Source organism: Vulpes lagopus, chromosome 8 (assembly GCF_018345385.1).
Source record: "Vulpes lagopus strain Blue_001 chromosome 8, ASM1834538v1, whole genome shotgun sequence".
NCBI lineage: Eukaryota > Metazoa > Chordata > Mammalia > Carnivora > Canidae > Vulpes > Vulpes lagopus.
This window is the reverse complement of record NC_054831.1, coordinates 131,059,037-131,086,744: the sequence shown is the minus strand read 5'-3', so window position 1 is coordinate 131,086,744 and position 27,708 is coordinate 131,059,037. Positions and strand designations below refer to the sequence as shown.

The following is a 27,708-nucleotide window of genomic DNA, read 5'->3' as shown; positions in this document are numbered from 1 at the left end:
ACTTTATTTTTCTTTTTTTAATAGGAACTTTCTGAAGAAAAAGTGATGTGTAAAACATTTGATATTTAAGACAATAAAGTTTTTATCATAAGACTCTTGTTTGATCGATTTCTTTCAAGTTGAGATGGTTACTTTGTCCTTGTCCACCCCCCACCCCCCGCCGCCCCTCTAAATGACTGGTACCCGGACGCCGTGATGTGTAGCCATCCGCCGGGACCTCCCAAGAAATGGACATGTCCAAGCCATGACAGTTGGCTTCCAGGTGAGCCCTGAGGGGCACGGCTACGTGCCCGTGACCGAGACATGGGTCCGACCGCGTGGGCAGCCGATGCACAGTAACAGACATAAACATTGTGACAGGGTGTCGTGGTTAGACCGGCCTCTGGAGCCAGGTCACTTTGTCACTTACTGGCCATGTGACCTTGGGGGAGTTTCCTACCCTATTTGTGTCTCCATCTCCTCATCTACAAAAACGAGGACCATCTGGATGGTTGTAGGGATTAAACAAGTTAATACAGGTGAAGTGCTTAGCACAGCACCTGGCACCATACTAAGTGCTCATTAGACACAAGCCACAATGTGTCATTGTGTCACATAAAGGATCGGAGAGTGCTGAATGCAGTTTCTAGAAGTTGGCCGATCCCAACAGTCCCAACAGTCCGATGGGCTCCGCCCACTCAGGGCCTGGGCTGCCAGGGCTCCGCTTCAACATGTGGCTTCCAAGGTAGCCTTGGCCACCAGCATCCCGCTGACCTCCAGGAGGAGGGAACGAGGGCTGTTGAGGGCTGTTCACGGAAGCTTTTCTCCCAGGCCTGGAGGCGCTGTGTCTGTCCCTGGTGGGGTGCGGCGTGCAGGGAGGCTGTGCACCTAAGCTACCCTGGTGCCCAGGTGAGAGGTGCACAGGTGTCCCCTGGCGGTGCTTCAACCTCCCCTTACACAGACCCCGGCCCCTACGAGGAGGTGGCCCTGTGTCCCGTTCTGGCACTCAGCCGACCCCAGTCCAGAGTCCCCCGTGATGCCCCGTCTTCCTTCAGGCCTGGATTGTGGCTCCTTATGGTCTAGGAAACTGAACTCAAGAGAAGTTCTGTGCTCCCGCCCCGAACACAGTGTTGACTCAGGGACAGAATAACCACGATAGCAAATCCCATTCAGAAAAGAAGAGGGAAATGCAACCACCCGCCAAGGGGTTGGGGAAGTTCCTCTGCTTCTAATGACCTCCTGTGGCAGGGACTCCCCTATCTATTGTCCACGGCCCCACCTGAAGCAGGCTCGGTCGGCCTTCCTAAGGGGTTAGGCAGCTCTCCGCTTGCCGCTGGCCCAGGCCTGGGACTGGGGTTGTCTAAAGCCTCAGAAAAGTCCCTGGTTTTTGAACTCTGGATCTGTAGTTTCTTTGGCAAAACAATTTACTCAGTAACACTTAAGGGGCTTCTGATTATTTGCTCCAGTCAATCCTGCACTGCCAGGGACCACACTCGAGTTCTCTCATGTACACAATCCCCAAGCATGATTCACTGCTTTGCTTTCTCACTGCCAGTCTGTTCTCCGTGGCATTGAGAGTTAATCTGAAATAGATTTGAATGAGAAAAACTTAATATTCTTTTTTTTTTTTTGCCACAGGGCTGAGTCTTGCTGGGCCTTGGTATTCAAAGCCTATTTCAAACTTAGCTCTTACTATCTGAAGCCCAGAACAAGGAAATTTACTGGAACAACCCTAAATTCAAGACCCCAAATGTCTTGGCACCATTCCTTTTCCATTCTGCTTGCAACAAGCCAGTTCTTTCATAAACTTGGTTCTTTCTCACCACGTAAAAGTCAACACACCCACCAGACCTTTTCCAACCCTCCTTTGGAGACCTGAGCTTCAGGGTCTGTACGTAATGGGTCAACCATCCGAGGTGCCACCAAAGAGGTTTACCAGATGTTTCACCCTCTGAACAATAAGCACCTCCATTTTTCTAGCCTCCCTATATCCATATCCTCCTTGACTATCAAGACAGGGCCTCTTTTAAGGTTTTATGGAGAATAAAAGTAGTACCAATTTTGGTATGGAGAGAGGCTAACTGCTGGAAGGTACCCAACTCAAATACCAGTAGCTTAACACAACAGAACCTCATTTCTCCTTGACAGCCCACACTGAGTTCAAGTCCTTGGAGGTAGGAAGACTCAACACTATCATTCAGGAAACTGGCTTCGAGCAGCTCGGCCCTTTTCACCTGGCTTCCAGAGTTTGCCCCGGCCTTAAACATTCAACTGGAAAATAATGGAAGAGAGGATCAAGCTCAAGTGGTTTTTATAGGTGGGACCAGAAATGGAACATATCGCTTCCCACACAAAATCAACGAAAACCACAGTAACTGGCCACACCTCAGCTGAAAGAGAGGCTGAGAAATGTAGACCAGCTCTGTGCCCAGTAAGAAGACGTCAACTAACCCAGCTTTTGTCTCAAAAAGAATATCCACTTTTTTTTTAAGATTTATTTATGATAGACATAGAGAGAGAGAGAGAGAGGCAGAGACATAGGCAGAGAGAGAAGCAGGCTCCATGCTGGGAGCCCGACGTGAGACTCCATCCCGGGACTCCAGGATTGCGCCCTGGGCCAAAGGCAGGCACTAAACCGCTGAGGCACCCAGGGATCCCCTCTTTTTTTTTTTTTAAGATTTTATTTATTCATGAGGGACACAGGAGAGAGAGGCAGAGACACTGGCAGAGAGAGAAGCAGGCTCCATGCAGGGAGCCCGATGTGGGACTCCATCCGGGGTGGGACTTGATCTGGGTTCTCCAGGATCACACCCTGGGCTGAAGGCAGTGCTAAACCGCTGAGCCACCTGGGCTGCCCGAATATCCACTTTCTAATGTCTGGTGGGGACACAGGAGCCTTGTCTTGACTCCCAGTTATATAGTCACAGATTGAGACCCCCTCATTCTGAACTACTGAGAATCAATTTCTTGCTGACGGTATCAGGACAATCTCTTGTCTATCCTAAAGCTTGGAAATGTTGTGTGTTTAATTTTTTTTTAATTTTTTTTTATTTAAGTGACTTGGCCACCTGGGTGGCTCAGTCTGTTAAGTGTCTGACTCTCAACTTCTGCTCAGGTCATGATCTCATGGGTGGTGGGCTTGGAGCCCCGTGTTGGGCTCTGTGTTCAGCAGGAAGTCCGCTTCTCTCCTCCCCCTCCCTCTGCCCCTCCGAGCACACTGTCTCTGTCTCTCTCTAAAATAAATACGTCTTGAAAAAAAATTGTGACTTACAATCAACCATTTTGAAATTAATGAGTAACTTGGAAACACCTTAGGTGTTGGCCAACGTGGAATCATTGCTATGTGAGCGATTTGTATTGTGGGGCCTTCACCTGAGAAGATTTCAGTGTACCTGGAACATACCTGGGAAGCTGGTGTATATGGGGAGTTGCTTAGACATATCCCCCCTTGTTCTGTTAGGGTTCCTTGCCTATCTAAAAAGAGTGATGAGAACAGGGGCTCCTGAGTGGCTCAATCAGTTAAGACTCTGGGTTTCAGCTCATGATCTCTGGGTGGTGGGATCAAGCCCCATGTTGGGCTCCATACCCAGCATCAAGTCTGTTACCCTCTCCCTCCACCCCTCCCTCTGCTTGCATCCTCTCTCTCTTTCTCTCTCTCAAAAATAAATAAAATCTTAAAAAAAAAAAAAAGTGGGGACGCCTGGGTGGCTCAGTTGGAAGAGCCTATGGCTCTTGATCTTGGGGTTGTGGGTTCAAGTCCCACGTTGGGTATAGAGATCACTTAAAAAAAGGTGTCAGGGAAGTAAATGCATTGGGGGTTTATGACAGGAATCTATGGCTTGGAGGAGGAAAATATAAGGAAAGAGCAGGATATTCATTTAAAAGTAGAAATACAGGGGTGCCTGGGGGGCTAAGTCTGTTAAGTGTCTGCTTTCAGCTCAGGTCATGATCCTGGGGGTCCTCTGCTCAGCGGGGAGTCTGCTTCTCCCTCTCCCTCTGCTGCTCCCCCGACTCGTGTTCTCTCTCTCTCAAATAAATTTTAAAAAAGATTTTATTTATTCATGAGAGACACAGAGAGAGAAGCAGGCTCCATGCAGGGAGCCCGACCTGGGACTCCATCCTGGGCCGAAGGCAGATGCTCAACCACTGGGCCACCCAGCCGTCCCAATAAAATCTTTTAAAAAGTAGATTTATTTGTTTATTTGAGGAGGGAAGGGGCAGAGGGAGAGAGGGAATCCTCAAGTAGATTCCCCGCTGAGTGCGGAGTCCATCAGGGCTCAGTCCCAGGACCCTAAGAGCCGAAATCAAGCGTCAGCCACTCAACCCACTGAGCCACCGGGCGCCCCTGCCCGCGTTCTGTTCCTTAGCACAGCAGCCAGCATGATTCTGTTAAAGCGGAGCACACGTCTCCTTAGAACCCTTCAGTGGGTCCCCATCCCTCTTGGCGTAAAAGCAGAAGTCCTCTCGGGGGCGTGCGACGCCCTGCTCACCTGGCTGCCTTCCCCTCCTGCTCCTCTTGGGCCGCCCTCCCTCCCTCCCAGGCTCACCTGCTCCCTCCCACTCCAGGCCCTTTGAATGCTTATTTCCTTTCTCGGGAAGCCCCTTCCTCCCACGCCTTCGTGCCTTTGTCTCCCTTCCTTCGGGTCTTCACGCAGATAGCACCTCCGCAAAGGCCTTCCCTGGCGTCTTGATCTGAAATTCGAGCTGCCGCCCTCTTCCAGTCACTTCCATTCATTCCTCTCCACACGCTAACCACTGCCCAGCCTACCTGCATTTCACTTCTGCTGACTGTCTTCCCCTCCCTTTAGAATGCAAGCCCTGTGGGGGGCGGGGGGCCTGTGCCTGTCCCTCCTGCTGCTCTACACCGGGTGCCTAGAACTGTGCTGGTGCGTAGTAGTCGCTGCGCTGAGTCAATAAATCCACGAGCACCGTTATGCTGCTTCGGTTTCTCATCTCAAAGGGCTCCACGGCTTGTACTGTAAGTGGAGGGACATAGCAGAACCGTGTCTGAGGCCCAGTGAGGCCACTGAGGTCAGCTTGCAGGTTTAGGGATTCTGGCCTAGGATGACTGCTGAGTCTGAGTTTAAAGTCGGTTTTTTCTAGGGACACCTGGGTGGCTCAGCAGTTGAGCATCTGCCTTTGGCCCAGGGCGTGATCCCATGGTCCCAGGATCGAGTCCCACATCTGGCTCCCTGCATGGAGCCTGCTTCTCCCTCTGCCTATGTCTCTGCCTCTCTCTCTCTCTCTGGGTCTCTCATGAATAAATAAATAAAATCTTTTTTTTTAAAGTAGATTTTTTTTTACAAAGATTCATGAGAGACCCAGAGAGAGAGGCAGAGACACAGGCAGAGGGAGAAGTAGGCTCCCTGCGGGGATCCTGATGTAAGGCTCGATCCTGGGACCCCGGGATCCCGCCCTGAGCTGAAGGCAAACATTCAACCACTGAGCCACCCAGGTGTCCCGAGGTTAAAGTAGATTTTATTTTATTTTATTTTATTTTATTTTATTTTATTTTATTTTATTTTATTTTATTTTATTTTATTTTATTATTTATTTATGATAGTCACAGAGAGAGAGATAGAGAGAGAGGCAGAGACACAGGCAGAGGGAGAAGCAGGCTCCATGCCCCGGGAGCCTGGGATTCGATCCCGGGTCTCCAGGATCGCGCCCTAGGCCAAAGGCAGGCGCCAAACCGCTGTGCCACCCAGGGATCCCTAAAGTAGATTTTAAAATACAGATGACAAAAAAATAAATAAAATAAAATAAAATAAAATAAAATAAAATAAAATAAAATAAAATAAAATAAAATAAAATAAAATAAAATAAAATAAAATAAAATACAGATGACATTCTGGGGTTAGTAAGTTTGCGGCTTCCACGCGAAGTAGTACTTTCTATTATATGCACATATGCCACTAATTTGGGATATTGGCAAACAGCATCCCTCAGCTAATGGTTGTATGGGCTTTGACTATACTTCCTCATCCTTTACCTTCTAGAATGGAAAAGCCCAAATCGGATGTAAAGAGAGGCAGCTTCTATTGGGTCCTAGTTCTCTCCCATCCTTTTACTTCTACGGCCAGCTATAAAGATTTTCTGCATCCCAATTGGATTAAAAATTAATCAGAAGATATGGATTCAACAAACATTGAAAAATCATGTGCCAGACACTGAATTGGTGCTGCGAAGACATTCCATGAACTGAGCATATTCCCAGGGAGCTTACCCTATAGCAGTCTCTTTGAAGAGTGACAACAAACAGCATGACAGGTAGTAATAAATTCAAAACAAAAATTTAGTAGATTTGCACATTGGAAAGGACTAGAGGCTACTTAATGTTGAGCAAGCAAGGAGAAAGTTCTTCTGAGAAGCTAACATTTAAATCAAGACCTAGGGGATCCCTGGGTGGTGCAGCGGTTTGGTGCCTGCCTTTGGCCCAGGGTGCGATCCTGGAGACCCGGGATCGAATCCCACGTCGGGCTCCCAGTGCATGGAGCCTGTGTCTCTGCCTCTCTCCCTCCTTCCCTCTCTCTCTCTCTCTCTCTCTCTCTGTGACTATCATAAATAAATAAAAATTAAAAGATAAATAAATAAATCAAGACCTAATTGACAAGAAGGGGCCTCCCAGGTGAGGATTTGGGTTATATTATGTTAGGCTAGATGGAGGGGAAAAGAGGCCAAATTTTTCAATAATTTGTTACAAACGAACTTTTTTTTTTTTTTAAGATTTTATTTATTTGACAGAGAGAGAACACAAGCAGGCAGAGGGAGAAGCAGGCCCTCTGCTGAGCAAGAAGCCCGATGTGGGGCTCCATGCGGGGCTCTATTCCAGGGCCCTGGGATCATGACCCGAGCCAAAGGCAGATGCTTAACCACCCGAGCCACCCGGGCGCCGCTACAAAACAAGTTTTTTATCTTGATTATGTTACAGCCCAAGACAAGGGTTCCTGGTCGATGGGCGGCTCTCCTCTCTGCAGTGATGCGGGAAGCCACGCTCTTCACATCTTGTAACTCAGACATCCCCTTTGCTTCGTCATACCTGGTGGAAGAAGAAACAGCGTGGAGAAGGAGTACCCACTTGCTCAGGAGCCCAGCCCAGAAGTGGGTCACTTTATTTCTATTTACGTTCCGTTAGAGGGAACTTGCTGATATACCCAGGCCTACCACAAAGGAGGCCGGGAGATGTCATCTAGCGCTGTGCCCGGCTATAATGCTGTCACTGTGAGGAGGGCAGATGTTGGTGAACAGCTGCCGCCACACTAGGGCCTTTGCCACACGAGGGGAGAGTGTCCTAGCAAAGGCCCTCAGATGTGACCACGCCAGCGTGTTTGAGAAATGGAAGGTTGGCAGGGGCTGGCACACACCGGGACTAGGAGAGGAGTCAGGGAGAAAGGCTGGATCAGATCAGCTAAGGCCTCGGAGGCCAGAGAAGAGTCTGGATGTCATCCAGATGCTGTGACGTGTCAGAGGCTTTTAAACTCAGAGGCTGAACAACTTCCCAATTTTCACCAACCCATCTTGCTGACTGGACAGTCATGAGGAAGGAACTGGATGTTCAACACATTTTTTTACATTTTTTAAATTATGTTTTTAAAGTAATCTCTATACCCAGTGTGGGGCTCGAACTCACAACCATGTGATCAAGAGTCACACACTCTTCTGACTGAGCCAGTCCAGGTGCCCCTGGATGTTCAACATTTTATTTATTTATTTTTTAAAATAACTTCTATTGATTTATGATAGTCACACAGAGAGAGAGAGAGAGGCAGAGACATAGGCAGAGGGAGAAGCAGGCTCCATGCACCGGGAGCCCAACGTGGGATTCGATCCCGGGACTCCAGGATCGCACCCTGGGCCAAAGGCAGGCGCCAAACCGCTGCGCCACCCAGGGATCCCTTAAAATGAAATCGCTTAGGCACAGCTGGCTGGTTTCATCAGTGGAGTGTGAGACTCTTGATCTTGGAGTTGTGAGTTCAAGCCCCACCTTGGATGTGGAGATTACCAAAAAAATGTTTTAACTAATAATAAAAAGGGCACCTGGGTGGCTCAGTCAGTTGAGCATCTACCTTTGATGCAGGTCATGATCCAGGGGTCCTGGGATCGGGCCCCAGCTCAGGCTCCCTGCCCAGTGGGGGGAGTCTGCTTCTCCCTCTCCATCCCCTGCTCATGTTCTCTTTTTCGCTCACTCTCTCTCTCAGATAAATAAATAAAATCTTTAAAAAATAATAATTGATGTACAACCAGCTCCTTTTTTTGTTGTTGTTAAGGATTTTATTTATTTATTCATGAGAGACACACAGAAAGAGGCAGAGACACAGGCAGAGGGAGAAGGAGGCTCCCTGCGAGGAGCCCAGTGCAGGACTCGATCCCAGGACCCTGGGATCACTACCTGGGCCGAAGGCAGCCATCAACTACTGAGCCATCCAGGTGCCCCTGTTTTTTAAATGACTCGGTCCAGGGGCAGCCCGGGTGGCTCAGCGGTTTTGTGCTGCCTTCAGTCCAGGGTCTGATCCTGGGGACCCAGGGTCGAGTCCCAAGTTGGGCTCCCTGCATGGAGCCTGCTTCTCCCTCTGCCTGTCTCTGCCTCTCTCTCTCTCTCTCTCTCTCTCTCTCTCTCTCTCTGTGTCTCTCATGAATAAATAAATAAAATCTTTAAAAAAATAAAAATAAATGACCGGGTCCGATGACCTTTTAAGCATATGGCAGGGTAAGGCTGCCAGACTTTTCCCCTACCCTTTTCCTCTCTGAGGCAGCACACAACTTTGGAAAGAAGAGTAAAGAAGACCCGGTGGCCAGGTCTGTGGACTCTCTAGGATGTGCCTTCCTACCCAACTCAACCCTTGCCCAATGGGAGTTGGGCAGTGGGAGACGGAGGTTGGGACCATATTTAAAGGAAGAGGGGATCCCTGGGTGGCTCAGCAGTTTGGTGCCTGCCTTTGGCCCAGGGCATGACCCTGGAGTCCCGGGATCGAGTCCCACACCAGGTTCCCTGCATGGAGCCTGCTTCTCTGTCTGCCTGTGTCTCTGCCTCTCTCTTTCCCTCTCTGTGTGTCTCTCATGAATAAATAAAATCTTTAAAAAAAAAAAAAAGGAAGAAAAAGTCATTTTTCCTGTGGCACTGATTTGGAAACTAAGACAGTGATTTGCCCGAGGCCTTAGCATGAGTCAACTGAAGCTTTTGACTCCCGATGCCTCAGAGTCTCATGCACTTTCCACATGATCAGCAGGCTTGTGCAATAAACGGATGAACTTCAGTGGCTCCCTGTAACAGGCCCGATAGGCATCCTGGGGCTTTTTAATTTTGTTTCTTTCTGCGTTCCCTTTCTTTTTCTTTTTTCCTTAAGTAATCTCTACACTCAACCTGGGAGTCGAACTCACCACCTCAGTCTACAGTCACGTGCTCTCCTGACTGTGCCAGCCAGGTGCTCCCTGGGTTGCCTTGGTTTTGACAGGCAAGGATGAATTCCACATTTGAGCTCTGGGCGTGGGGCAATTATCTGCACGTGAACACACACTCGGCCCCCTCCTGTTACCTGCAAGAAGTCTTACGGGACTAAAATGTGCCTCACTCCCCCCCCCCCCCCCCCCACTTACCCAGGCAAACCTGAGGAATTCGGTAGGCAGGCAGACCCTGTGTTCCTCCTGAATGTTGTAAAAGTTGAATGGGACCATCATCCCCCGACATGTGAAGATGAAAACAGTAGGCAGGGGATCCCTGGGTGGCTCAGCCTTCGGCCCAGGGCGTGATCCTGGAGTCCCGGGATCGAGTCCCCCGTCGGGCTCCCTGCATGGAGCCTGCTTCTCCCTTTCCTGTGTCTCTGCCTCTCTCTGTGTGTCTCTCATGAATAAATAACTAAATCTTAAAAAAAAAAAAAAAAGAAAGAAAGAAAGAAAGAGAACAGTATGGCAGGCATGCCACCACCTTACATCACAGGTATGTAGCCAAGCAATGATACGTCAGTTGAAGCCGTCAGGTGCCCAAGCCATGAGTAGTCATTTATGGGAAGGTGGCACCCAGCAGAAGACGCCGCCCAGAAGATGTCTTACTGTTTGACAGCAAAGAAGAATCACAAAGCTTGTGGGTTCCACTCTGGGCTGAATGGATTCTCATGAGCCAGAGTTGCATGTGACAGGCCAGGGCCTGTAGGCACCCTGGTCCAGGTGCAAGGGGAAGCAGGTGCCGCGGAGCTATCAGACTGGTCGTTCAAGCATCTTTCCTCTGCCTTGCCACAAACACCTTTGGACACGTGACTATTTCTTTCCTCATTCGAAGTAACCCGTCCTCTGTTCTCAGCCTTCCCCCTACCTGCCCAGCGACTGCAGCCTCTTCCCCACCTGTCACCTACCCTAGCCCGGCTCCACGAGGCTGTTCTCTCTTATTTTCCTGAATTCCGTACTAATAAGAAATGCTCTCAGTTTAGAGACTTTGCTTCTTTTCCTAAAGGGTTAGTTAGGTCAAAGCCCCTGTGGAGTCACCTGCTACAACAGTACGAAGAAATGTAGAGGGATCTTTGACTCAGGTTACAAATGGCTTCTATCATCTGTACAGGACCTGTCGTGTGACAATATATGACACAAATGTATGTAAAGCGCTGAGTTCAGCGCATGGCACATAGTCAGTACTCAGCACTTACCACCATCATCATCGTTAGTGGTGAGAATTCTTGACCTAGATCCTGAAGTGGCGGTAGAATGCGGTTTCTCAGGTTGTCCTCCTTCTTCTTCTTGACACATAATTTGGTCCCCCTTATCCAGCCGCATAAAAACAAAACAATGGGTGCCCGGCTGGCTCAGTTGGTGGAGTATGCAACTCTTGATCTTGGGGTTTTAAGTTGGGAACCCATGTTGGGGGGGGGTGTATTTTATTTAAAAATAAAACCGTAAGCAAATAAATAACTACCACCATCTTGGGTCTCTCCTGGGGAAACTGAGGGATGGAGGGGAATCTTTTGGTTGTCTATGGGGTGGGGGCTGTCTAGGATAGGCTGTAGGATCAGCGTTTCATTACGGTGCTGAGATGACCAGGTCTGGGAGGCTGAGGGATGGGTAGTTGAGCAGAGAGGAGGGAAAATAGGGAGCTGAAGTTGAGAAGTGGGGCGTCTTAAGAAAAAAAAAGAGTACTGATCATTTCTCAATATATACAAATATCAGATCATCATGCTGTGCCCCTGAAACTAACGTTATCTGTCAATTGTATCTCCATTTCATAATGTGAAAAAAATGAATCTATACTGACTTAAAAAAAAAAGTGTAGGTGATCCCTGGGTGGCTCAGGGGTTTCATGCCTGCCTTTGGCCCAGGGCACGATCCTGGAGTCCTGGGATTGAGTCCCACATCGGGCTCCGGGTGCATGGAGCCTGCTTCTCCCTCTGCCTATGTCTCTGCCTCTCTCTCTCTCTCTATCTGTGACTATCGTAAATAAAAAAATAAAATAAAATAAAATAAATAAAATAAATATAAAATAAATAAAATAAAAAAATAAAATAAAATAAAATAAAATAAAATAAAATAAAATAAAATAAAATAAAATAAAATAAAATAAAATAAAAAATAAGTGTAGGTGATCCCTGGGTGGCTCAGGGGTTTCATGCCTGCCTTTGGCCCAGGGCACGATCCTGGAGTCCTGGGATTGAGTCCCACATTGGGCTCCGGGTGCATGGAGCCTGCTTCTCCCTCTGCCTGTGTCTCTGCCTCTCTCTGTCTATGTCTATCATAAATAAATATTAAAAAAAAAAAAAGAAGAGGGACTAGCAGATGCATTAGGATCTATTTATTTGGGGACCAAATTAGCTAAGTGAGCCAGGCAGGAGACTGAAAACTGTTCCCACACAGGTGGCTCTCGGGGAATTCGGAGAGGGGTGCACGTGGGGTTCAGGGCTGGGCAAGTTGGGGCCCCCCGGAGTGGTCGCACCGAGCGGCTGGGACGTGGGCACCAACCAGGGCGGGTGCTGCGACGTTAGGAAGCGCAGAGGGTGTGTGGGGGGCGGGGAGGAGCCCCAGGGAAATGGCCTGAAAGTTTAGGACTGGGGCGGGGAGGGCCGGCTTCCCTGGGTGGGGAGGCCGCAGGGCTGGGGGGTCTGGGTGGGTGGGTCGGGCGCCCGGTCCCTGGGGGTCCCTGGGGCGGGGGGTGGGCGGGGGGGAGGGGCTGGGCCGTCCGGGGGAGGAGGGGCTGGGCCGTCCGGGGGGGGGGTGGGGGAGGGGCTGGACCGTCCCGGGGGGGAGGGGGCTGGGCCGTCCGGGGCGGGCGGGGGGAGGAGGGGGCTGGGCCGTCCGGGGGGGAGGGGCTGGGCCGTCCCGGGTGGGGGGGAGGGGGCTGGGCCGTGCCGGGGGGGGGCGGGGGAGGGGCTGGGCCGTGCCGGGGGGGGCGGGGGAGGGGCTGGGCCGTCCCGGGTGGGGGGAGGGGGCTGGGCCGTGCCGGGGGGGGGCGGGGGAGGGGCTGGGCCGTGCCGGGGGGGGGGCGGGGGAGGGGCTGGACCGTCCCGGGGGGGAGGGGGCTGGGCCGTCCGGGGCGGGCGGGGGGAGGAGGGGGCTGGGCCGTCCGGGGGCGAGGGGGCTGGGCCGTCCTGGGGGGGGAGGGGCTGGGCCATCGGAGGGGGAGGGGGCTGGGCCGTGCCGGGGGGGGGGCGGGGGAGGGGCTGGGCCGTCTGGGGGGGGGGCGGGGGAGGGGCTGGGCCGTCCCGGGGGGGGAGGGGGCTGGGCCGTCCCGGGGCGCCCCCCCCGCCCGCCCGCCTCGGCGCCGCCCCGCCTGACATCAGTTCCTGCCGCCGCCGCCGCCGCCGCGCAGCCCGCGGCCTCCTCCCCGCCCGCCGCGCTCGGGAGCCGCCGGGCCGCGGCGGAGCGAGGGGCCGGGCGAGGCGAGGGCCGGGCGGCGGGCGCCGGGCCCCGCGGCCGGCACGACGGAGCCCCCGCACGGCCGGCGGCAGCGGTTGGCGGCGGCCCCGGGGCCCCGGCGCGGGAAGCGGCGGCGGCGGGGCGGCGGCGGCGGCGCCATGGAGCCGCGGGAGGTGAAGGACCGCATCCTGGAGAACATCTCGCTGTCGGTGAAGAAGGTGAGCGCGGCCGCGGCCCCGGCGTCCCGGCGTCCCGGAGCTGGGGGGCGCCCCCCGGGATCCCCGGGGCTCGGGACACCCCGCCCTGCCCCTCGGCGGCCCCGGGGCTCGGGACACCCCGCCCCCCCCCCGGGGGTCCCCAGGGCTGGGGGAGGGGACACCCCGCCCTCCCCTGGCGGCCCCGGGGCGATGCGGGCAGCGGGGCGGCCCAGGAGAGCGCGTGGCCTCCGCACTGCTAGTGAAGCCCGAGGTCCAGGTGAGCATCCCCGGAGCGCCCTGGGGCGTCACCCCGCGGGGCCCCGACCCTCGCCCCCCAACCGCCTCCCGGGGCCGGCACCTTGGGGCGCCTGCCGGTTCGGGGTGACGCCGCCTCTGGCCCCGGAAGGTTCCCGGCATAGTCCTGCTGCTCAGGGACGGCGCTGGGATGGCTGCGTTCGGGCGCTTTGACCCAGAGCCCCAGGTGCCGAGGGCTGCCGACCCAGGGGACTTGGTGGCACACAGACGCCCGCTGCGTGGGGCTCCTTGCAGGAGGCATCCCCGGCCCAATTCCGGGTAGAAAAACTACCTATTAAGGGTATGTCACTGTCGTGAGAAAGTCAGCGTTATCTGGAAAAGGATCCTATTTTCTCTCTTTTTTTTTTTTTTTAATTTTTATTTATTTATGATAGTCACAGAGAGAGAGAGAGAGAGAGAGAGGCAGAGACATAGGCAGAGGGAGAAGCAGGCTCCATGCACCGGGAGCCCGACGTGGGATTCGATCCCAGGTCTCCAGGATCGCGCCCTGGGCCAAAGGCAGGCACTAAACCGCTGCGCCACCCAGGGATCCCTATTTTCTCTCTTTTTAAAAGATTTTATTTATTTATTCATGAGAGACAGAGAGGCAGAGACACAGGCAGAGGGAGAAGCAGGCTCCATGCAGGGAGCCCAAAGGGGACTCTGTCCCAGGACCCCGGGATCTGAGCAGAAGGCAGAGGCTCACCGAGCCCCCCGAGGCCTCCCGGGTCCTATTCTCTTAAAACCAAACCAGAATTGAAAAATCATTTGAGGAACATGGTTGGATTTTTTTTTTTTTTCTCCCTAATTTGAGATCCTGGCTCACCTGATCGTCTCAGAAATGGGGAATGATTTAGAGGGGGAAAAAGCAGTCATCAGATTATTTTAATTCAATAAACCAAACCAATCAACTGTTATACTTAAATAGCCCCCCCCACACACACACAGACACTTAAATTCCTCAAAAGTAGCATAGGCTAGCAATTTTACCTTTCATTGATATCAATGTGGCTTAAAAGAAAAGTAGATCCGTAAAGGATCTTACTGAAATGTCCTCCTAAAAGCACAACTGAAGGTAACATTGCAGACATGGGACAAAAGTTTTGTTTATTTACTTTTCCTGAGCTTTCCTAATGCAATTGAGGCATGGTTTTTGCTTACTCAAGGAGTCCAGGATTAAGCAAATACTTTGTCAAAAAAGCAATAATAGATCTTTCATAATGGGAGAGAAAGGAAGACAGCTGACCCTTCTCATCTAATCTGGGCCGATGTTGGCTTCAGGTAGGCCAAGCGCTTTGTCCCTGCAGTTCCAACAAATAAATGGAAAGTTCCGGTAGAAAGGGGCTAGACATGGATGCTGTCATTCGTGTAAGCATGAATCTTTTGAAGACAGAGATTCATTCTGAGAATCAGGCTGCCGTTTATGAAGGAGTCGGATGTGCTTGTCAAGATTCTTCTAATCATATGCGTTGGACAAGCACATTTTATTGAGCTGTAATGCTCCCCGGAAGACAGAAGTCCCACACTAGCAACTGGAAACCCATCCCTGGGTGCATCACAGCCAAAGGCATGACGAGCAGCATGGTTAAGGATATGGATTCTGGAGCGTGGCCGCCTGCCCTGCCAATTAGTAACCCTCTAATCTTAGGTAGGTGCCTTAAGCTCCCCATGCCTCATTTTTCTCATCTGTAAAAGCAGGGGTAAAATTAGGGTTGTGAAAATTTAACAGGAGCATATATAGAATGTTGAGCAGGGTGCTTGACCCCGTCTTAGAAGTTGTTCTTCATCTGTCCAGGCTGCTATTACAAACTACCATAAACTGGATGGCTTATAAACAGCAGATATTTACTTGTCACCGTTCTGAATGCTGGAAGTCTGAAAATAGGGTGCCAGCGTGGTTGGGTTCTGATGCGGGGCCCTCTTCCCGTGGCAGACTGCTTACTTCCCCTGGGTCCTCACGAGGGCGAAGCAGAAGGGAGCTCTCCTGGATCTCTTTTATTAGGGCATTAATCCCTAGCTGAGGGCTCCACCCTCATGACCTCAGCACCTCCCAAAGGCCCCACCTCCAAATGCCATCAGGACGGGTTAAGATTTCAGCCCATAAATTTACGGGAGGGACACAGAAATTTAGTCTATAGCACAAGTGGTTAGCTTTTTGTTTGTGGGAGAGCCAGTTCCTCACTTCTACAAGGTTCTGAAGATGGCTAAGTGCCTCACCACCTAAGGCTTGTTATACAACATCATTTGGACTTGTTACCCGCTTTCTTTGTAGGCTGTGTTTCAGGGAGCTGTTTTATATTCCCGAATCATGAAGTGCATTTGGTTTTCTGAATCAGAGTATCTGCTCCTAACTGGAATCGGATCAGCTACAGCCACAGGCGTTGAGGGCTACCAGGCTTGGGGTCACATTTGTCCTTGAACACCAATCTCACCTAAATTTGTTATTTAGCTCCTTGAAAGTTGCTTTGCCTTTTTTTTCTTTCATTCATCCTGCTGCTAGTGAAATGGTCTTGCTGATCCCTTTTAAGGATGTTGCCTGAAGAAAATGAGACGTGTATTTCTGCAAAAAAAGATCTGATCCATTGTGTATTACTGTGTTTGCAAAGGGTATTTGAAAGATGTATCTATTTTTAGAGAGAGAGAGAGAGAGAGGTGCAGGGAGAGGGGTAGAGAGACGAGGGAGAGAATCTCAAGGAGGCCGCAGGCCTTGCGTGGAGCTGCATGTGGGGCTCCATCCCACCGCCCTGAGATCATGACCTGAGCCAAAACCAAGAGTCGGACACTTAACTGACCGGGCCACCCAGGTGCCCCTACAAAGGGTATTTTAGAACTTTTTACTAAAATAAAACATGCCTACAGAAAACAGAATATACCTGTACTCCTAAGTGTACAGCTGAATGAGTTCTCGCAAAGTGAACGTATCCACGCATCCAGCACCTGGATGGAGAAACAGAACATAACCGGCCTCCAGGAGACCCCTGTGTCCCCGCCCCAGAAACTACATCCCCAAACACAGCCACTCTCCCCAAGGAGTATTGTCGAGCTGAGCCATTTTCACAGGTTTTGTGATGACGAGCATGTGCTGTAACCCCTGAGAGGTGACATTAGCTGTTATCCCGCCTGGCCCCAGGGGCCCCTGTGTTTTGATAGGAAGGCAGGGTTGGGAGGGTTAGGGTGAATTGAGAACTCAATAGCACAGGTAAATGAGAAGCAAGTTCCATATGTTCTAGAAAGGGAGAGAAGGCAGAAACATCCCAGGGGCAGATAAAGCCTGCGGTTGGTGATTTGTTCATAGTTAAAGAGAGATGTCCAAGTCAGAGACAGTGTTGGCATTTTGAACTGGCATGTGGTTCTACTAAAGAGCATCTTCTCCGGGGGGAGGGAAGGCAGTGGTTTTCCCGAGAGTTCTGTTTTGTTTTTGAGGAGCCTGTGTGGTGCACACACGCACAGTATGAGGAGGAAGCAGCCTCCGTCCCCCAATGGTTTGTGTGATGGTTGGAGGGAGAATTTAAAGTCAGTAGCTGAGGAGAGGCCCCCAGAGAAGGAGGGCTTAGCTGAGTCTTCACAGACTGGTAGAACTCCGAGAAGGAGAAGGAGCTTGTGGGTGGAAGGAACAGCCGAAACGTCCCCGAGGACGTGGGGACACCCAGGCCGTCTTCTGGGAGATGGACCAGACCTCAGCGTGCCCAGGCGTCCGCTAGATGTAGCTAGAAAGGGCTTTGCGTGGAAGCCGTAGAGCGCAGTGGGCACAAGTGCAGGTTTCAGGGGCGCACAGGCCCGAGGCTGGGTTTGAATTCTGGCTTTGTCACTGACCTTTTGGACTCTGGCAAATTCCTGGGCCTCCATCAGCCGCAGCAGCCGTCGGAACTTACAGTATTGTCATGAGAATGAGGTCCCAGGACAGGATACACTTCAAGGCACTTAGCACCGTACGCAGGCCTAAGTGAGACACGCGCCACCGTTACCGCTCATGTCAACTCTGCAGCTGCTCTCGTGCGCTCCCGCTCAGAGCCTCAGGCGGCTCTTCTCTGTTTCTTCAAGCTCGTGCTTTGCCAGACTTTTTCTATTTATTTATTTGTTTGATTGTTTATGTATTTACTTAACAAAATATGTTATTTATTTCAGAGAGAGCATGAGAAGCAGACTCCCCCCTGAGCAGGGAGCCCAATGTGGGGCTCGATCCCAGGTCCCCAGGATCCTGACCTGAGCTGAAGGCAGACATTTAACTGACTGAGCCAACCGGGCGCCCCTGTCAAACTTTTTCATAAAATGCCAGGTAGTTTTCAGCCCATATGGTCTCTTTGCAACTACTCAGTGCTGCCCTTGTAGCTGAAGAAGGAAGCACAGAGAATCCATCCGTGTAGGAGGGCAGCTGTGCTCCAAAAAACCTTTATTTACAAATGCAGACTGTTTTGTGGGCCCTACTTGGGATATGTGCCTGCGTGCACACCTAAAAAGTCCTCATCAGGGATCCCTGGGTGGCTCAGGGGTTTAGCACCTGCCTTCAGCCCAGGGTGTGATCCTGGAGTCTCGGGATCGAGTCCCACTTCGGGCTCCCTGCATGGAGCCTGCTTCTCCCTCTGCCTGTGTCTCTGCCCACCCCCCCCTCATGAATAAATAAATAAAATCTTAAAAAAAAAAAAAAAAGTCCTCATCAGGGTAGGGGGTTGCCTTCAGAGAAATTGGTGTGCCCGGTCCTGTAGTTAATCAAGTCTCTATTGCAGCTGTGATTTTGTGTGTTATCTCAGGCTTGTGGAATGAATATGGACATTGGTAAATCCTATCACGTGTCCATGTGCTTAGTGTTTCAAAAATATTTACTGAATGCCTCGTCCTGCCCCCCCTCCCCCGCCACCGTATGTCCATATGTCCCTGCTGTCCTAGGCCCTAGCAGGGGAGTAGCGAGCAAGGCAGATCAGATCCCTGCCCTCATGGAGCAGATATTTCAGGGAGAGAGACAAGTGATGGATTAGTGACAAGCCAGTACAAAGATGATTTCAGATCACGATTAGTGTTACGGAGGCACGAGACCGGATACTGTGACAGACCTTGGCAGAGGAGTGTGCTGTATAGAGGAGGTGACCAGAGAAGACTGGCCTCAGGAGGCGATGCTGCCTCCAGTAAGGGACACTGGCCAGGCACCGAGCAGCGGTCTCAGTCGGGGTCTCTTGGCGGGGATCTGCTCACCCTGGCGAAGGAGCTGCAGCTGTGAGGTTCACCTAGCTTGTCGGGGCGGCTGAAGAGGCTGGCGAGGGTGGTGGGCTCCCCTTGGCCCCGTGTCCCCATCCCCCCCAGAAAGGTTAGGTCAGCCAGCTCATTAAAAATTAGCTAGGGCAGCTGATTTCTAGAGAGGTCCTTGTATTTATATATATGTGGGAAATATAATGACCATTGGGTTTCAATCAATAGTGTTGTGCTCTCTGGCTTCATGGAAAAACTCTTAAGAGTCTAAAAGTCTTAAGAGTTCTGAAAATCCCCAATGACCTGAGTCACTGGGCAGAGCTCTAAATAAAATAATACCTACTCACACATTCTATAAACCGAGGTGCTGACGGTCAGGGTTGTTTCTCCTTGCTTCTTCTCCCCCTGCAGTAACTATTCTGTGCTCCTTCCCTCTCTCACAGAACAGAGGCTTCCCAGTGAGGGACACTGGGGACCTGAAGGCCCCCAGCTGGGAACCACCCGACCCTATGAGTGATCCCACCAGGCCCAGCATCAGATACTAAGGGAGAAGCGGGAACTGCCTTTTCTGAGCCCTGCCCATTCAGCCTTAGGACATAGGCTTTCCTTTTACACAATGCTTCTCTAACATTAGGTTTCTGTTTGAAGCCTTGTGACACTATGGGTCCCTCTGTCCCATCACAGAGCACCCTAGGCCCTCTCTTTCTCCGTGGCTTGCTTCTAGCATGAAGCTTGTCCAGACCAAAAGCCCCATTTGACGACTGGACGCCGGTAGAAACTCACCCGCACCTGGGGTTGGATGGAGCAGGTGGTACTCTGGTGGCCGCAGGCCCGCGTGCCACCGGGTGGGCCATAGCTGTCTCCCTAGTTGGTCTGGAGTTCCGACGGAGCAGCGGCCATCCCGCGGGTCCCCCTCAGAGCTCATCCAGCCAGAGCCCATTGTGGGCTGCTAGCTGCCAAAACTGGGCTGAAAGCTAACGTGGAGTGGTCAAGCCAGGTTTGAATGTGGAAAGAAAGGAGCAGTATTTGGAGCATGAGTGTTGCAGGAAGAAGGTTGGCGTTTGTAGGTACTGTGGGGCTCTCAGGTGGTCGATTTCTCAACTTGAGTCTTTAGTGCTCACCTTGGGGATGAGGCATCAGGATTCACCACCCTGGCAAGGGTATGATGCCACTGAAGCTGGTGGTGCCCTTAGGTCCAGGGAACGCAGTGGGGCTCTTCTCCCAGGTGTCTGCTCCGAGGGAGGCTGAATGAGGCAGCAGGGCTGGTTGGTTCAGGTGAACTTTCCTTTCCAGCCCTGTCCTTATTGCTGCTTGCTTAAGGTGGGAACATCCTAGAACTTTTCTTTGAGGCAGGAGAGTAAGGCCAGTCTCTGGGAGAGTCCCTTTGGCTGGAGCTGAAAGTTCGGGTTTGGTCTGTTGGTTATTGTGACCATCCGGGGTCCCAAGAGGGCCTCGTGCATCTTGCTAGCAAATCAGCTGGCCCTGCCACGCAACCATTCTCCTGTTTTATGTATTTGTAATTTATCATTTCCCCCTTTTCTTGAATGCTTTTAAACTTTATAGAAATATATAAGGAAAGGACCACCTGGCTGGATCAGTTGGTTAAGCATCTGACTGTTGATTTTGGCTCAGGGTGTGATCTCAGGGTCGTGGGATGGAGCCCCGCCTTGGGCACTGGGTGTGGAATCTACTTGAGACTCTCCCTCGCCCTTTGCGCTTCCCCCACACTCATGTGCACACATGTGCACGCTATCTCTCTCTCTCTCTCTAAAAAAAAAAGGAAATATTAGGGGTAGGGGTACCTGGCTGGCTCAGTCACAGGGGCACACAACTCTTGATCTTGAGGTCATGAGTTTGAGCCCCATGTACTGTGTATGATTGCTTAAATAAAGAAAACTTTATTTTTTTTTATTATTATTATTTTTTTAGAAAACTTTAAAAAAGGGAAGGAAGTGTTAGTTTTCCTAGAATCACCTCTCCTCCCTGGATAACTGTGCTTAAGAGTTGAGACCAACAGATTCTAAGAAACTCAGTCATATATGAAAACAAGAAAGGCTACTGGTGTAAACTTTAAGTCCACAAAAATCTCCAAACTTTATTTTAGTAAGTAGTCAACCTCTGTTCACACTTTCTCCCTAGGTTCTCTTTTTTGGGTGTTGCAGGCTACCGAGGCATGAGGTGGCCGAGTACACAAGAGGTAGCAGGGTAGTAACACCAGAGGAGTCCCTCCATCGAGTTTCTTTAGCACCTGCTGGTCACACACATTTCCTGCGTCAGGCTCATAACAAATTTGCAGGGCAGGCCGGGAGCCCGGTCTAATACCTGAGTGGAATGAGGTCTGGAGAAGGAACTTGCGCGGGATTCTTTTTTTTTTTTTTTTTAATTTTTATTTATTTATGATAGTCACAGAGAGAGAGAGAGAGGCAGAGACATAGGCAGAGGGAGAAGCAGGCTCCATGTACTGGGAGCCCGACGTGGGATTCGATCCTGGGTCTCCAGGATCGGAGCCCGACGTGGGATTCGATCCTGGGTCTCCAGGATCGCGCCCTGGGGCAAAGGCAGGCGCTAAACCGCTGCGCCACCCAGGGATCCCGGGATTCTGATGCTCATAAGGGGCAGACCTGGACTTGCACCATGATTCTGGCTGTTGGCTCTTTCCAATTCTCCGGGCCTTTCCCATCACCGTGATGTTTGTCTTGAAATCACAATAGATAACCCATCCTCTCAAGTCAGTCTTGTGGGCCAGGCCTCCTTAAAACCACGTGTTCATGGAACAAATATCTGCTGAGTGACGGTGATGAGCTGGACGGTGATGAGCTTTTCTTCCAGTCACCAGGAATCGGCAGCGAACAGAACCCACCAAGCCCCTAGCCCTGGGGCTGGCACTCTGGAAGAGAAGACGGTCACCAGACCACAGTGGATTGGGTGTACACTCAGCTGTCCCCCCATGTCCATTAGCAGCCAGCCTGAGTTCTTGATCCACAGAGTTGCCGTCGTGCCTCCTGACCGTGCATTTACATTTTTAGCGTCAGTCTGACTGTATTGCATGACCAGGGGGTGGAAGCAGGGGTCCCCCAGTGTCCCCCAAAACCTAACATTTTGATGTAGACAGTGACTCGATGACATTTTCTGTAGCCACAAAATGGTCGTCGGGTGAGGGGTGCCTTCACCAGGTCATGTTGCAGGTACAGCCGAGGGGAGGGGAAGTGAAAGCAGAATGCAGAACCAGTGAGGCTCCCAGGCTTTGAAAGACCCTCCTTCTTCCTGCCAGTGCCACACACACCACTGAACACGGGGCACTCCGAAAGCAGGGCCTGCCTCCGTCCCAGGGGTAAAATCGTGGCATGGAGTCGTGTGTGCTACATGTTCTTTCAGGCCAGTGTTTGGCTTCTAGGGCCGTCCTCCTGCCCAGTGACCTCCTAGCGGAGACTCTTGTGGTTTGTGTCATCACTGTGAAAGGAGTCCTCAGTCCCACCAGGAGAGGTCAAGCCCTGTGCCGTGTCCGGAGGCAGGACAATCGCAGTACCTTGGGGCCGGGACACTCCTCCTCCAGGAAAGAGGCATGTAACTGCTTCTGAAAACCATATGCCATCAAATTTCCCAAAAGATCTGCGCCCAACGAGGCCTGTCCCCTTCTGCTGTCACTGTTCTAACACTCCAAAGAAAGCACAAAAAAAATGAAATCCGTGGATAATTCAAGTACCTGCTTTTTTTAGCTTTTTCCTCCTGCATGTCTTTCCACAGAGCTGCCAAAAAAGCAGAGAGCTTGCCAACTCTCCAGTAAAGGGGCTAATGAGTAGCGATTTGGGCAGTGGGAAAGAAAACCATATAATTGGGTGTATTTAGTAGCAAATAAATGGTTAAGAAGCATTGATTTCACTCATCTTGCTTAAGAAGCAATGCAGGCTCATGGGAAACAAACAGCACACCCTTCATGGTGACTCTCCGTACTGGGCCAGCCAGACCCAGGCTGCCACCCAGCCTGGGCACAAGCCTTTCCCGGGCATTCCCGGGCAGGGGCATTGGAAGATGGACAGTGTTTTTCTTTCTTTTCTCTCTCTCTCTCTCTCTCTTTTAAAGGTTTTATTTATTTATTAGAGCACAAGCCAGGGAAGAGGAAGAGGGAGAAGCAGACTTCCCGCTGAGCAGGGAGTCCGATGTGGGACTCAGTCCCAGGACCCTGGGATCATGACCTGAGCCGAAGGCAGGTGCTCAACCAACTGAGCCACCCAGGTGCCCCTGGACAGCGTTTTTCATGCCCACCAAGAAACCAGGCTGATCATTTCTGAGCTACAGGATCTCTGATTCTTACGAAGCGATGATCTCTGGTCCTGTAATCTTCAGTCATTGATTGTCATCGGGAATGAAGTATTTTTCAGGCTAAGGTGAGGTGGGATCTCAGGGATTTTAAAATTAGGTGAATAAGTCATGGGGCGCCTGGGTGGCTCAGTTGGTTGAGCATCCGAGACTCTTGACCTCAGCTCAGGTCTTGATCTCAGGATTGTGAGGTCAAACCCTGTGGTGGGCTCCACACTGTGTGTAGAACCTACTTAAAAAAGAATAATAATAAAATAAAACTAGAAGAGTAAGTCAGAAACACTGCAGTTGCCTGGGGTTGGAGGAGCAGCAGACACCCAGCAGGCCAGAGCCTCTGTTGAGGCTAATGTTGTCCACGAAGGAGGCAACTAGGACACTCCTGACTTTGTCCCAAAGCCCAGCTCCCATTCTGCGAGCCTTGGGAAGGGCCCAAGGCCCTCAGTGAGAGATGGGGATGCGTGCTGCCCAGCTGGTTACAGCAGGTACCCCTGACTGTGCTTTAATCATCGGGGTGGATGGAAACAGAAGGTGTCCAGGAACAGCCACTCCGCGGCGTCTGAGCACACCGGCCAGGACTGTGCCGAAAGGCGCAAGGACCACCGGACGAAGCCAGGAGGGCCAGGAAGGGCCTTCGCCTCCCTGGGGCCCCAGTCTCCTGCCGGAAAGCCAGGATTCCGGCTAAGAGATCTTCGGCGCAGTCAGTAGTCAGACTTTTTTTTTGTTTTCTTTTTCTTTATTCAAACTTGCTTCACTGATGGCCTCATTCTGACACTCCCCCCGCCCCCCAACAATGGAGGAGGCCCCATTTTGTGGAGGAAACTCCACTTTGTAAGCAGGTGATTTCTAAGGCTCCTTCTGCTCTTAGATTCTGAAATTCTTCAACCTGGCCAGTCCCAGTCTTCTCTTAGATTCCAGTGGAGCTTCTCTACAGAGCTGCTGCTGGCCCGGGTCTTCTGTTCCTCAGACCAGGCATCATTATTCTTTTTTTTTTTTTTTATGGTGAAAAAGAATTAGATTTATAGCCGGCTGGACTCAGTTTAGATGATCCCAATTTTGTTGGCAACATCCAAAGCATCATAGCCAGGAACCAGTCGAACATATGCTTTCTCCTCTCCATCAGGCCTGATCAAGGTGTTGACCTTGGCCACATCAGTGTCATAGAGCTTCTTCACAGCCTGTTTGATCTGGTGCTTATTGGCCTTGACATCCGCAATGAACACAAGTGTGTTGTTGTCTTCTATTTTCTTCATGGCTGACTCCATAGTTAGGGGGAACTTGATGGCATAGTGATCAAGCTTGTTGCTCCTGGGGGCGCCCTTTCGAGGATATTTGGGCTGCCTTCGGAGACGCAGGGTCTGGGTCTCGGAATGTAGGTGACGTGCAGATCTTTTTTTGTGACTGTGCACGCCTTTCAGCACCGCTTTCTTAGCTTTCAAAGCCTTTGCTTTGGCTTCGGCTTTGGGAGGGGCAGGGGCTTCCTTCTTGGTGAAAGGGAGGCATCATTATTCTTAAGAAGTTTTGCTAAGACTTAAAAGGCTCCACTTGCCTGCCTTGTTTGTTTGTTTACTTGTTTATTTTGGAGGGGATGAGTGCTGAGCACCGGCCTCTCAAATCTGTGCCTGAAGCCAATGCAAAATCCTGGTGCGAGATCAGGGTGGGGGCCACTCTTTCGGTGGACTCCCTGAGGGGACATGGGTAGTTCTGAGCACACCAACTCTTCTCCAGTGACCTCTGCTATGGATGAGCCATGGTGGGGTCCCCCCCCCAGGAGAGTTCAGGCATCAAGGTTTAGGGACATCCCAGCCCCCAATGCAGGTGATAAATGGTAGCACATGGCTGGACCTCTGCCTCTCCTCTGAGTCCCTCCCTTGGGGAGAAGAGTGAATGTCATGACGTGAGGACCTCAGGGCCAGTGCAACCCCACATAGTCCCAGTGTGAATAGAATTCCAAAGGCAGGGCAGGCAGTGCCCCTCCTCGTTTTCCACAAGGCTCATCCCTCCCCCAGAGCACACCTGCAGCAGCATCAGGTGAGAGGCAGCTCGGGGACTGGGGACTCGGTGGCCGTGCAGGGTCCTGCAGCTCAGGACGTCTCTGAGTTTGAGTTGAGCTCCTATCTCCAGGGCTGTCATGGCTTTAATTTTTAAAAGAGGTGATTGGAGGTCAGATGGCGTCCACCCTTTGTCCCGGGGGGTTTTCCTGCTTTTGGATTTCTACCTCCTGGGCCTGGAGTGGGAGGCTGTTCTAAACATTCTGTGGTCTAAATATACCTGGTCTCCATGGAGCCAGTGGGGCGGCTGCCGCTGCCTGGGGAGCAGAGAGCAGCCAGTTCCTCCGCCTGGTGGGTCCGCGGCTCCCGTGCTCAGCAGGGAGGGAGCGGGTCCAGGAGGGAGCCCCGCGGGCCAGGCGGCGACAGGCAGTTCTCTGTGCCCCCCTGCCTTGTGGACCCTCTCGCTATAGCTGGTGCAGGGATGATTTATCCTGCTCCGTAAATACAGGGACGTGCCCCCCCCCCCCCCCCCCAGTACAGCCTATGAGCAAGTGACAGATCCCAGATGTCCCTGCTGTTTGCCAGGCAGCATCACCGCGCCCTTGGTGTTGACCCCCAGGAAGAGAGAAGGAAGGGCCTCTGTGACTTCTTATTTTCCTTTGGCCCTTTATAATCTTTCATGGCCACCTTTAAGTTAACCTGTAGGGACCAATTCTGGAAGGATTTCTTGGTACCAACCACAGAACTAGAAACTGTTCCTTGGTTGTGTCAGTAAGGGGAAGAGAAGACAAAGAGGGCCAGCGGCTCTTGGAGCCGAGAGTGGGCCCAACCTTAATTAAAATGTCCTGAGTCAGGCTTTTCTTGGCTTGCCGGAGCGGAGCGGAGCGGAGCGTGCCACCCACAGTTCCCAGCAGTCACGGGGTCTGACGCGGCCTCGGCCTCGCCTCGTGATGGCCATGGCCAGTCTTCCCAGGGTGCTCGGCCTGCCTGCCTGCCTGCCTGCCTGCCTGCCTGCTGGCCTCCTGGCTTTGAGCGCGTGGGCGGGCTGGGCCAGCACTCCCCGGCGCTGGGGCCCGAGTGCACCCCAAGAGTCAGGAGCAGCTTAGCCCATCGATCGGGGTGTGGTCTGGGAATATGCCTGACTTAGAGGACTTGAGGGAGACTGTGGCTTTTTAAAAAATTGCTTTAAATCTTAATCCCTCTCTTTATTGTCAGCTGACCTTGCTTATTTTTATTTTTTTTTAATTTAAATTTTAGTTAGCATACACTGCGAGATTGGTTTCAGGAATAGGATTCAGTGACTCACCACTTACATACAACACCCAGTGCTCATCACAAGTGCCCTCCCCAGTGCCCTTCAACCGTCTCGCCCCTCCCCCACCCACCTGCCTCCGTCAAACCTCAGTTTGTTCTCTATCGTTAAGGACCTTGCTTGTTTTAAAATTTCCTTCTGATGGGAACACTTCATCCTGCCCTGTTAGAGCACACCAGCCCACCTGTGTCCACGCCGCCTGGGGCAATGGGTGCCACCCTGTATTTCCTGTTCAAGGACTTGACTCCTTTACTCCACTCCCATTTTCTTGCCACTCTTGACAAAACTGGTCAAAGGAGTTTTCTGTATTGCTGTCTCCTCTCCTCTGTCCCTCTCTCATTTCTCATCCTCTTCCCCTCTCTCCTTCTTCCAACCAAAAGTAGACAGGTGTGCTGAAGTGCCTTGTAAAGCTCTTACATCGGGGACTGTTTTTGTGTCAACTGTACCCCTTTGTTATTTTTGTTTTTTGTTTTTTTAAAGATTTTATTTATTTAATCATGAGAGAGGGGGGGGGGGTGGGACAGAGACACAGGCAGAGGGAGAAGCAGGCTCCATGCAGGGAGCCGGATGCAGGACTCAATCCTGGGTCTCCAGGATCACTCCTGGGCCAAAGGCAGATGCTCAACCGCTGAGCCATTTGCTCGGCATCCCCCTTTGTTATTTTTGAAGCAGATCCCAGACATCTGTACATTTTCCCATAAACATTGCTCAAAGACGAGGATTCTTTTCTCATGTAACCTAATACCAACTATCACACCTTAAAATTTTTTAAAAATTTGTTTTACTTTAGAGAGACAGCGAAAGAGCATGCACATGCAAGCAGTGGAAGGAGCCCATGAGGAGGAAGAGGGAAGGGGAAAGAATCCCGAGCAGAATCTGCCCTGAATGCAGGGCTCTCGATGACCTGTCATGACCCTGAGACCATGACCTCAGCCAAAACCAAGAGTCAGACGCTCAACCTACTGAGCCACCCAGGTGCCTCACTCACATTGCCTTTATTGGGGTTCCCAGCACTTACATTTCTGTGGGAATATAATCCCCATGAAGGGATCATTCCTGGGATGCCTGGCTGGATCAGTTGGAGTAGCATGCAACTCTTGATCTTGGGGTTGTGAGTTCGAGACCCATGCTGGGTGTAGAGATTACTTAAGACTAAAAAAAAAACAAACAAAAAACTTAAGACTAAAAAAATATATGTTTATTTTTTTTTTAATTTAATTTTATTTATTTATGATAGGCACACAGTGAGAGAGAGAGAGGCAGAGACATAGGCAGAGGGAGAAGCAGGCTCCATGCACCGGGAGCCTGACGTGGGATTCGATCCCGAGTCTCCAGGATCGCGCCCTGGGCCAAAGGCAGGCGCCAAACTGCTGCGCCACCCAGGGATCCCAAAAATATATGTTTAAATTAAAAAGTGGGCGGGAGTTATTCCCTCCCTTTGGAAACTTTCTTCACTTGGCTTCTGGAGCACACACTGTCCAGATTTTCTACCTGCCTCTTTGGCTGTGTCTTCTCAGTCCAAAGCAGTGATCCTCAGCCTAGGCAAGGCATCAGATTTACCTGGTGAGCACTTTTAAGAATGCTGGTCCCCGGGCTCCACTTCCAGAGT

The 27,708-nt window shown here is 51.5% G+C and overlaps 1 protein-coding gene across 1 annotated transcript in view; it reads left to right on the top strand.

The window, feature by feature from the left end:
- Positions 1-12,831: 12,831 nt before the first annotated feature.
- The window catches only part of PLEKHM2 (pleckstrin homology and RUN domain containing M2), a 37,937-nt gene continuing 23,060 nt past the window's right edge, over positions 12,832-27,708 (top strand). The window contains exon 1 of the mRNA XM_041766977.1: positions 12,832-13,028. Coding sequence (XP_041622911.1) covers positions 12,969-13,028 — 60 coding nt within the window. The 5' untranslated portion in view covers positions 12,832-12,968. The remainder of the gene's footprint in view (positions 13,029-27,708) is intronic.